This window comes from Notamacropus eugenii, chromosome 1 (assembly GCF_028372415.1).
Source record: "Notamacropus eugenii isolate mMacEug1 chromosome 1, mMacEug1.pri_v2, whole genome shotgun sequence".
NCBI classification, from domain to species: Eukaryota; Metazoa; Chordata; class Mammalia; order Diprotodontia; family Macropodidae; genus Notamacropus; species Notamacropus eugenii.
Genome location: NC_092872.1, coordinates 508,251,172 through 508,262,781, shown reverse-complemented (window position 1 = coordinate 508,262,781; position 11,610 = coordinate 508,251,172). Strand labels below are relative to the sequence as shown.

At 39.8% G+C, this 11,610-nt stretch overlaps 1 protein-coding gene across 1 annotated transcript; it reads left to right on the top strand.

The window, feature by feature from the left end:
* The first annotated feature begins 2,991 nt into the window (after positions 1 to 2,991).
* Positions 2,992 to 10,356, top strand: PCK1 (phosphoenolpyruvate carboxykinase 1). The gene is made up of 10 exons (XM_072633451.1): positions 2,992 to 3,411; positions 3,569 to 3,839; positions 4,246 to 4,427; positions 5,191 to 5,394; positions 5,484 to 5,671; positions 7,127 to 7,289; positions 7,740 to 7,964; positions 8,055 to 8,186; positions 8,786 to 8,881; positions 9,294 to 10,356. Exons 2-10 carry the CDS (start codon positions 3,616 to 3,618, stop codon positions 9,746 to 9,748), a joined length of 1,869 nt encoding a protein of 622 aa, XP_072489552.1. The 5' UTR covers positions 2,992 to 3,411; positions 3,569 to 3,615; the 3' UTR covers positions 9,749 to 10,356.
* The last annotated feature ends 1,254 nt before the right edge of the window (positions 10,357 to 11,610 follow it).

The window sequence follows — 11,610 nt, the reverse complement described above, 5'->3', positions numbered from 1 at the left end:
CCCATTTCTCCCCCATCCTTAAAAAACTTTCACTTCATTCAACATCCCCACTACCTTTCATTCTATATTTCTTCTCTTCTTCATGGACAAAATCCTTGAGAAGATATTGACATTAGACACCTTCATTTCCTCTCCCCTCATTCTCTTCTGAAGCCTTTGCAATAAGGCTTCTAATTTCCTCATTTAGCCAGAACTGCCCTCTCCAAAGTTACCAATGTCTTAATTGCCAAATCTAATGACCCTTCCTCAGTCCTCATCCTTTCTGACCTTTCTTCAGCACTTGACACTGTTCATGACCTTCTGGATCCTTTCTCTTCCCTAGGTTTCCCTGATGCTACTACCTCCTGATTCTCCTGTTACTTTTACTGTACCTTCTCAGCATCCTTTGGTATTGTTCCTTTCATCTATGTCATGCTGACTTACCATGGTTGTTTCCTGAGGCTCTGTCCTGGGCTGTCTTTCTTTTCTCTCTTTGCTATCTCTTTCAGTAATCTCACCAGATCCCATGAATTCAATCATCATCTCTATGCAGATAATTCTAGATTTACGCGTTCATCACTAGTTTCTCTCCTGAGCTACAGTTATGAATCACCAACAGCCTCTTGGGCATTTCAAACTGGTTGTCCTGTAGGCATCTTGAACTGAGTGTGTACAAAATAGAACTCATTAACTTTCTACCCAAACACTCCCCTCTTCCATATTTACCTAATACTTTTGAGGTTCCTACCATCTTCTCAGTCATTTGGGTTGGCAGCTCTTATGTCATACTTGACTCCTTATTCTCATTTACCTTACATCCTAGACTGGGATGCTGGTGATGAGAGGGAGAGGAGAGGAGAGGGGAGAGGAAGAATGAAGAAAGGGAGGGAGGGAAGAAGGAAGGAAGGAAAGAAGAAAGGGAGGGAGGGAAAGAGGAGCAAGGAGCAAAGGAGGAGCTGCATAGTCCAACTGGAACTAACCAGTTGGATCCTCAGTGAGGCAGCATATGCTACTCATAGGTTGTTGTTCATCCCTTGTTCTTGAAGAGGACCATAACTTTATAATCCAGTTAACGGTGGAATGGACCACTTACTTGTTACTTGACTGTAACACTCCATCTCTCACCTCTGCTTCCTGGTTACCTGATTTCCTTCTAGATTCAGCTCAAGTCTCATCTTAAGGGGGCCCTCTCCTGGTCCCCTCAGATGGTAGTGCTTCCCCTGTGAGAATACCTCCCATCTATTTTGAATGTATTTGATAGGTAACTAGTTATTTACATGTTGTCTCTCCATAAGAATGTGAATTTCTTGTTGGCAGTTCATCGTTCACCTTTCTTTGTATCCCCAGTACTTAGCACTTAGTAAGTGCTGAGTAAATGCTTGTGGACTGACAGCCACTTAATTGGCCTGTTTTCTATCTCTAATCCATCTTCAATTCAGGAGTCAGATTAATATTTGTGAAGACATAGCTGTGACAATGTCACTGCCCTGCTTGTGAAAATTTTAGTGGTTACATATTACCTCTTGTATACAATACAAAATTTTCAGCATGATATTTAAAATTCTCCAAACTTAATTCATCAACCAATCAACCAGTCAGTCACAAAGCATTTAAGTGTTTTATGTCAGGCATTAAGCTGAACAGTAGGATGACCTCAAGAAGCTTAAATTCTAAGGAGGAAGACAATAACTAGGCACCTACCAGTTGTATTCAAAATAGATGGAAGGTATTCTCACAAGGGAAGGCACCGACAGCTTGGATCACGAGGTCTCCTGTATATTTGAAGGAATGTGGAAAACCTTGGAAGTCACTCTCACTACCTCCCTCTTTCTCTAAACGTTTTTCTCTACCAAGTTCTTGGTGCTTCCCACCCAATGACCTCTCTTTCTACAACCCCTCCCTTCTACTTTATTTTATTTGTTAGTCTTCCAGAAGGCAGGGACTGTCTTTTTTCTGTTTGCTTCTGTTTGTATCCTTAGCACTTATCACAGTGCCACACATACAGTAAACACTTAATAAGCCATTGTTGAATTTGATTGGCCACAGCCATCTCCCCACACTTCACTTTCTTCTCTTTCCTTAATTGAGGAAAGGTCATAATTGTTTCCTACATTCTGAGAGACTGTGAAGCTAATAAGTGTTTATTGACTGACTGAATTGTTTAGAAGAAAAAGAAAGTTCCATTTTGTCTGTTACAGCTCATCTTATAATTTAAAAAAATGCATAGGGGACAGAGCCAAGATGGCAGAGTGAAAGCAGCAACTTGCAAGAGCTCTCCCCAAGCCCCTCCAAAGACCTGTAAAAAGGGACTCTAAACAAATTATGGAGCACAGAACCTATTTAAAAAATGCATCATGATTCACGGTTTAATTTCCTCCCCCCCCCCCCCCACATATGCATAGGACTATGTTTACAGATATAGAATGTCAAACCCCAAATTAGAAGTGAAGAACCCCAATTCCTTCAACTGTAAAAAATAATAAAAATAGATTTGTATCTGTAAGGAACCTAAAAGGTCATCTTCCTCAATTCTCTCATTTTACAGATCAGGAAACTAAGGCCCAGGGTGACAAGAGCTAACATTCTTTTATAGCCCTTGGAAGTTTACAAAGCACTTTACATTTATTAAAGTAAGTAGGTTGAGATCCCAGCGGAGATCCCCAGCCACCTGCATGCAGGAGCTTTCTACCAACCCCCAGGTACCTTCCCTGTAGATCTTAATCAGAAAGTCAGCTTTTAAATACCCTAAATCCTTGAGCTCTCAGCCTGGACCAATATACCAGACTTTCTCTGGCTTTAGGGGATTTGGCCAAGGTAAGGAAATAGCCCTAGGATGATAGGCTAATCTAGTTTTCAGTCAGTTGACAACCTTGTGCAGGTGTATGCTGAGTGTGCTGGTTTATCCTTCACCAACAATCTTGGCAGTCCAGGAGTCTTTTCCAGCCTGCTCAGGAGTCAGTACACTAAGTCCCATCTGCCTTTCAAGGAAGACCTCTGTAGGGGTTGGTTTTTCCTTTTTTTTTCCATCCATGGTGAATTAGGTCAGAAGCTTAGCAAGTCAACAAGTTGTGCAAGGGCTCACTGGGGGCAGTCCAGTGGAGAAAAAAACTGCTAGTATTCATTAATCAACTGTCTGTTAAATAAGTGATAAGTGAGAACACCACCCCTCACCCCCTGCCCATTACTGTCGCAAGTTGTTCCCAGCCATAGCAGTTGGTGGCAGTTGGCCAACAGATACTGTTCTGACGCAAGGGCCAAGCCTCCTTCATCCTAGATTAGGGGGTTGGGCTCTCCTTCCTAAAGTATTTAAGGCAAGAGGGTGTGCCTGCAGACATAAAGTTCCCATAAGGAAGAAACACTCATCAGTAGGAAGAAACTGCAAAACAACAACAAAACCGTCTAGATCTCTGATATCCTCCAAAGAGAGGAAATGTAAGTAGAACTTTTATACATATCTGTATGTAATTTTTAAATGTTAAGCTCATTTTCTGTTTACAGATCCAATAGCTGTCTAGTGATACAGAATTCAGACAGAATGCTGAAAGCTCCTTTGAGGCTAACCAAAAGGTCTTTGTTGTCTCATTTTTAGATTGTGCAGATCATTTCTGCCTGTCCATCCATTCTGCCAGCCTGGTCATGCCTCCGGAGATGCCGAATAACATGAACCACTCTGCTCAAGTCGTCCAAGGTAGTCTAGACACCTTATCCCAAGAAGTGCGAGACTTTGTGGAAAGCAATGCCCAGTTGTGCCAGCCAGACAAAATCCATATCTGTGATGGTTCTGAGGAAGAGAATAAGAACCTTCTTGACAGTATGGTAGAACAAGGCATGATCAAGAAATTGAAGAAGTATGACAATTGGTAAGGAAAGGAAACTCTGAGAATCCTAACCGGAATTCTCTCTCGTTTCGTGTCTTGGAATGAAGGCTCTTTAATGAACTATTGTTTGACTCTGTCGTTTATATACTGATTTTCTGAAACCCCCTGAGCCTTTTAAAAAGTTCTCATTCATTTATACATTCATTCCACAGATGTTTATTAAGCCACTACTGAAAGAGGTGAAGGAGGGAAGACTCTGACAGAGTCCGCTTCTAAACCATTTCCCACTTACATCAGTTATATTTTCATGAGGTTCATCTGCTCTCTTCTGCCTGAGATTTTTATGCATTTCATTGAAAGAAGCCCTGTGTGTACACACTTATATTAAAATTTATTCACTGTCTCAACTTTCTGCAATAATAACATATACATTCTTGACTTTTGCCAGCTGGTTGGCTCTTACTGATCCCAGAGATGTGGCCAGAATCGAAAGCAAAACTGTCATCGTTACCCAGGAGCAAAGAGACACAGTACCAATCCCCCAGACTGGGATTAGCCAACTGGGTCGCTGGATGTCAGAGGAAGACTTTGAGAAAGCCTTCAATGCCAGATTTCCGGGATGCATGAAAGGTGAATAAAGCACTTAATATGACAAGATGCTAGTATAATTTTCCATGATTATTCTACCATTAAAATTCTAAGCATAATAAGCATAATATGTTTTTGCTAAAAACATAATATAGTTGCCTCTGGTATTTAAAATTTTTACACATAAAAATTCTAAACTCAAGAAGCATACTTATTATGTTATTATGTTGAAGTATATATAGTATATATTAATAATGGTAATAATGATGATAGCTAGCATGTATATGGTATTTTAAGGTGTGTATGTGTTTGTCCTTTGTTGCCAAAGAAGACCATGCCATCAGAGAAATAATGACATGACTTGCACTTGACTTGTTTTGAGTGAGGGAGGGCTGTGCAGGTCCTGTGAGGAAGGTGCTATTATTATCATCTTCATTTTACTGATTAAGAAATTGAGGCCGAGAAGTTGTGATTTGCCTAGGGTCACGTAGCTAGTGTCTTAAGTAGGATTCAAAATCAGGTCTTCTTGGCTCCAAATCCAGCACTCTGTGCAACTTAACTGACTGATATGTACATGCCAAATAGTAATACAAAGTGAAGTTTAGTCATGATATTACTATTTAATCTAATTTCAATATACACTTAAATCTGCTGATCAGAGTTGTATTTTGGGGAAGATAGGATATTCCAAGCAGGAAATAATTTATATGTGGCTGTTAGCTTTTAACAAAACTTTGCAAGAATTCTTCAAATTAAGTCTGAGATTTTCTGTGTTATTTCTCATCTACTCTTTCTTGTTCCATAGGCCGAACAATGTACGTCATTCCTTTCAGCATGGGTCCCATTGGTTCTCCTCTGTCAAAGATTGGCATTGAACTGACAGATTCACCCTATGTAGTGGCCAGCATGAAGATCATGACCCGCATGGGAACACCAGTCTTAGAAGCACTGGGAAATGGGGAATTTGTAAAATGTCTCCATTCTGTGGGCTGCCCTTTACCTTTAAAAAGTGAGTGTACTTGTTTGATCTTTAGCCAAATTTTAGGCACATTCCATTCAGAGGAGTTGATACTCACTTGCCTGTATCATGTTTCATAGAACCTTTAGTCAACAACTGGGCCTGTAATCCAGAATTGACCCTCATTGCTCACATCCCTGATCGCCGAGAAATCATTTCCTTTGGAAGTGGTTATGGTGGAAACTCCCTCCTGGGGAAAAAGTGCTTTGCCCTCCGCATAGCAAGCAGGATTGCTAAGGAAGAAGGCTGGCTGGCTGAGCATATGCTGGTAAGAGGACTGCATAAAAGAAAAAATGAGAGATTAGATTTGTTCTGCAATAGGTCTCAAAGGAAGGAACTAGGTAGGATGGATGGGTGGGAACTGAAGGAGGCAGATTGTGGTACAGTTCAGTTCAACAAGCATTTATTATTGTATGAAAAGCTCTTAATGATAATTAGAACTATCTAAAGCTGGAACAGGGTTGCTCATGAAGTAATGAGCCCACCTTCACATTATGCTCCAAATCAGAGGCTGGATTATCGCTAGTCAGAGTTGCTGTAGAGGGAATTCATGTTTCAGGTGCCCAGTGAACTTGGGGCTTACAGGCCTCCTCTCCCTTCCTTCCTTCCTTCCTTCCTTCCTTCCTTCCTTCCTTCCTTCCTTCCTTCCTTCCTTCCTTCCTTCCTTCCTTCCTTCCTTCCTTCCTTTGTTCCTGTCCTGTCCTGCCTTTCCCAAAAGCTTAAACCCAGTGCACTCTGAAGCTCATAGAACACGCAACAATAGGTCCCTGCCCAAACTCTACTTAATGGCTCTTTTCTGGACCCTCTTGGCTTCAGAGTAATTATCAATAGTAACTGTTGCCCTTCCGCTTCCACTTTCATGTACCTATTTTTTTCTTTTGCTCATTAAAGGGCTCATTCCCTGATTATTTCTTAAAGAGGTCTATTCACTGAATGGATGGTACCTCACTCTAAGGGAGTACCCAAATAGGCCAAGGCCTCCCTTTGCATCCTGGGTCATCTCCAGTCATCCTGATGAATATCTGGTCACTGGATTCAGATGGCTCTGGAGGAGAAGTGAGGCTGGTGATCTGCACAGCCCTCCCTCACTCAAAACAAAGTCAAGTGCAAGTCACGTCATCATTTCTCTGATGTCATGGTCTCCATTGAAAATGAAGGATGAACGTAGATGAAGGGTTGATTTAGATTAACTTTGAGGTATCATTTAACTCTAAGATAATATAATTCTATAAAACTTTTTTTTTTGGTACTTGCATAGATTTGAATTACACTCATAGGCTAATAGATTTAAAGATACATGAAAGAGACTTCAGATATCATCTAGTCCAACTCTCATTTTTTAACAGATGAGGAAACTGAGATCCAAAGAGTCAAAGTAACTTGCCTAGCATCACACAGGTCCTATAATGGCATACCTTGGATTTGAAGCTAGGCTTTCAGATTCCCCTTCTAGAAAACCTGAGCTCTTGAAAGTAGGGGTAAATGCAAAAGTGGGGTTTGCATGAGTCAGAAAACATGGGGAAATTCCATTTGATGAGCATGTTAAAATAATGGTTAGGCTATTTTAAGGTTTCCAGAGAAGAGTGGCCCTAAGGAGAGCACTAAGAGCACCTAATATCTAAAATCAAATATTTAGAAGTAGGGGCTCCCACCTCCTTTTGCTTTTGAAAGACATACTGGAGGGGGCAAATGACTGTTCCTGAAAGATTCCAAATCTCAACAGATCATGGGGATCACGAATCCTGAGGGCAAGAAGAAGTACCTTGCTGCTGCTTTTCCCAGTGCCTGTGGAAAGACTAACTTAGCAATGATGAATCCAACACTCCCAGGGTGGAAAATTGAATGCGTTGGTGATGATATAGCTTGGATGAAATTTGATGATCAAGGTAACTATTTCATATTGCCTGTGGGGATCAGGCAAAAACTTGGGGGTTTTGATTTCAAAACATTTTAAATTATTTATGAATATTTCCATGAGAAATGGTCCTGTTAGAAGTATATTTTTGAGAGTATTTCCCCTTAATTAAAAATCTGGATTAAAATATAATCCGGATGTTGATGGTTTGTTTACATATGTAACCCATCAAAATGTTGTTTGATGGGAAGTTATCTGAAGATCAAGTCTTGAAATTTAATGTAGTGCTTTATAGAAGCAAAACAAACCTAAATTCCAGAATAAAATGGGTATTTAGAGAGAAACAGAGAAATACAAAAAAGGGCTTTGAATTTGGCTAGAAAAAGAAAAAAAAGTTTTGCTTAAACCTAATTAGAATACGTTTTCAAGTATAAATGCTTGTTTCATATTCATCTCTACTTCAATATTTTAAAAATTTCAGGCAACTTAAGGGCTATTAATCCAGAAAATGGATTTTTTGGAGTTGCTCCTGGAACTTCTGTAAAAACAAATCCCAATGCCATTAAGACCATTCAGAAGAACACTATCTTTACCAATGTGGCAGAAACAAGTGATGGAGGTGTTTACTGGGAAGGCATCGATGAGCCTTTAGGCCCAGGTATTACACTTACGTCATGGAAAAACAAGGAATGGACTCCAGAGGATGGTAAGAGCACACAGATAGGACCATGATGTAAATGCTAAATTGCTGCTAATATATGCTCCTAACCCACATTTCTCTTCTTGCTTTGCCCAGGAGAGCCTTGTGCCCATGCCAATTCCCGATTCTGCACTCCTGCAAATCAGTGCCCCATCATTGACCCTGCCTGGGAATCTCCAGAAGGAGTTCCAATAGAGGGCATTATCTTTGGAGGCCGTAGACCTGTTGGTGAGAATGGCATTTATTAATAATTAGAAGAAGATGTGGGTTATTATTAGGACCTGTGATTTTCCTGTTGTGGGCATAGTAACCCCCTCTACCAGTATATATTGCAACCTATCTTTGTCTCAGATAAATACTAAAGAACCACTTCAGTTACAGAGCTTAAATGGTTCACCCATTTATCATATTATAAGAGGCAGGATTTGAACTTAGATCTTCCTAAATATTGGCCTGTCACTCTGTCCACCACACCATGCTCTCTCTCCTAATATATGACTTATAGGGAAATCTGGAAAATGTTCAGTGTTTCCATTGGAAATTGCATTTCTCAACTTCTAGGACAATGTTGCACAGAAAAGACAGATTCATTGTGTGTACTGCTTGAGTCACTGAGCAAACACACGTAATTAGGCTGTCCTCAGTCGACAGTCCTATGGTCAGTTAGAATGCCTTTCCTCTCAACCTTTCCAGCCTAGTAGAATCTGTCAGAACTTATGTCCTAGTCATGTAGTTTTGGAGAGCAAGGGTCACTTCCAGATTGTACTGACATGTTTGAGCAGGACTTGAGTGGAATCCCAAACTAAAGTACATTTTTTCTTGCTCAGGAGTACCTCTGGTCTATGAATCCATGAGCTGGCAGCATGGAGTATTTGTTGGGGCCTCAATGCGATCAGAAGCAACAGCAGCTGCTGAGCACAAAGGTAAGGGGGGGAAATGTAAACCATAGAGTTTGCTAGCAAGTTTTTCTATTAGTGTTTAAAATATTAAGCATATTTACCCACTCAACCTTGTGTAATATTTCTTTATCATATTTTTTTTTCTTGGTTCAGATCTGGAAATTCTTTAGTTAGGTGCTCCACTACTTACAGTCTCAGGGCACAGGGTAGGACAACAATATAATTGGCCCAAGGTCATATAGCTAATATCTGTCAGAGTCAGATCTCCTTGACTCCAAAGTTGATCTTCTCATCATAACTCATACTGTCTCTGTCTCTCACTCAGTATTTATTTGCTATTATAATGACTTGGAAATTTCTGACCTACTTTTATCAGGAATTATTGTTGCTAAATAGAGACATAGTCATTTCATATTTCTCTATGTTTGTTTAATAGGCAAAGTCATCATGCATGATCCATTTGCCATGAGACCTTTCTTTGGCTACAACTTTGGGAAGTATCTGGCTCATTGGCTCAGTATGGCTCAGCGCCCAGCCACCAAACTGCCCAAGATCTTCCATGTCAACTGGTTCCGGAAGGATAAGGAAGGCAAATTCCTCTGGCCAGGATATGGGGAGAATTCCCGTGTCCTGGAATGGATCTTCAATAGGATCAATGGAGAAGATAATGCTAAGCTCACACCCATTGGTTACATCCCTTCTGAAGATGCCTTCAATCTCAAGGGCCTGACAGATATCAATATGACAGAGCTCTTCAGCATTTCCAAGGAGTTTTGGGAGGAAGAGGTGGAGGAAATTGAGAAGTACTTAGAAGTGCAAGTCAATACTGATTTGCCTTATGAGATTGAAAGGGAAATCAGTGCTCTTAAGCAAAGAATAAGCCAAATGTAATCAGGTTAGCACAGGTTGTTCATATATTTGTTTGCTTTTTGGAGCGGGGAGGGGGGAACTGATGACTAGTTTCCAATTCATAAGATGCCTAGCCAGGTAAATGAACAGGCACTAAGGGTAGGACCACAATAAATGCACTAGAGCAACACTATAATGAATGCACTGATAAGCCTGGTAGTAACTCTGAGAAGCATGATTTAATTTTTCAGATAAAGTGTTAACTTAAGAGATTGAGAGGGAAAAATCTTAAGTCATATGTCCATTATTCTGCCTAGTGAATATTTTGTTGTACTTTAGACATTTTAGCATTATCACAGGGGACTATGAAACTCAGAAAGAAAAATACTTGAGATGTACATATGTGTGTGTTTGTGTGTATGTATGTGTGTGTGTGTGTGTGTGCTTCTGTGTGTACTGTTAGTAAAACATATTTAACAGCTTTAGAAAATTCTTGGGAAAGATTACTGGTTAGTCTTTACTAGAATGAAATGCCACTGTTAATAATATAATTGTATAAATTATTTTTATACACTACTTACATTTACTATGATTTCTAATTTTTGGCATGACCTGCTTTATAAAATTATTCAATAAACTTTTTTGTAGAATTGGCTGGAATTGGTTTTTTTTTTTAGTCACACAGCAAAAAAGTGTCTAAAGTCTTCCTGGTGACTGGCTGTAGGAGAGATTCCTTGATTAAACATCACTTGAAACATTGCCACTAATGGAAGAAAAAAAAGTATATTTATGATAGCAGTCGGTGGCTGAGCATGGGGAGGGCTAAGTGATGAGGGAAGGAAAACAGCTGAAGAAGAAAGAGAAAAGAAAGCAATCAACTCAGTGTGGCCTTCCCTTCCCGGAAAGGGTTTGGCAGTCTATTTCCTGTGCTTCTACTTAACGTTCTGGAAATTTTCCACACCAAAATACCCCACCCAGACCATCGCTCCTCTTTGTAGATTGTCTCCCCCTAGTAAAATTTAGCTTATTACAGGTAGACTCTGTCTTGGCTTTTGTATGTGTATGCCAAATACTTAAAACAATGCTTGTATACTGTAAGCACTTAACATATCTTTTTTTTAATCAATTGTTTCAAGAAGGTCAACGAGGAAAGGAAGGAAAAGAGGAAGGAGAAAGAGAAGAAAATGTGAGGTAATAGTGCAGAAAATTATTTGGATTAACTGAATTAACCAAACCAGTAGGTAAAATATTTGGGAAATATTCAAGAATTCAAAATGGTGGTGTTTTCTTCATCCCTCCTTACTGTAGGGCCAGGTCACTAGAGCATACATGCAAAAGGTATGCCCAGGTACGCCCTAGAAGAGGCCCCTCCTCCCTCAATTTGTCGAACAAGGTATGAAACTGGGAGCTGTGCAAGGTCACCAGTCTCAATTTCTCCTCCTGAGCCATCTGGGTCCAGTGACCAGATATTCATCGGAATGATGATAATTTTGATAATAGTAAATTAAAAAGGGGTTGTACAAACAAACAAAAAAAAGGAAACCAAGATTAGAAGGAAAGAATAAAGCTGGGAAGCAATTTTTACTGCCAGTGTTTCTGATAAAGACCTCATTTCTAAAATATGTAGAGAACTAAATCCAATTTATAAGAATACATCATTCCCCAATTGATAACTCAAAGGATATGAACAGAAAGCTTTCAGAAGAAGAAATTAAAGCTATCTATAGTCATATGAAAAAAAATACTCTAAATAGCTATTGATTAGAGAAATGCAAATTAAAAGAACTCTGAAGTCACACCTAACAGATTGGCTAATGTGACAAAAAAAGGAAAATGATAAAAGTTGGAGAAGATGTGGGAAAATTGGGACACTAATGCATTGTCGATGGAGTTGTGAACTGATC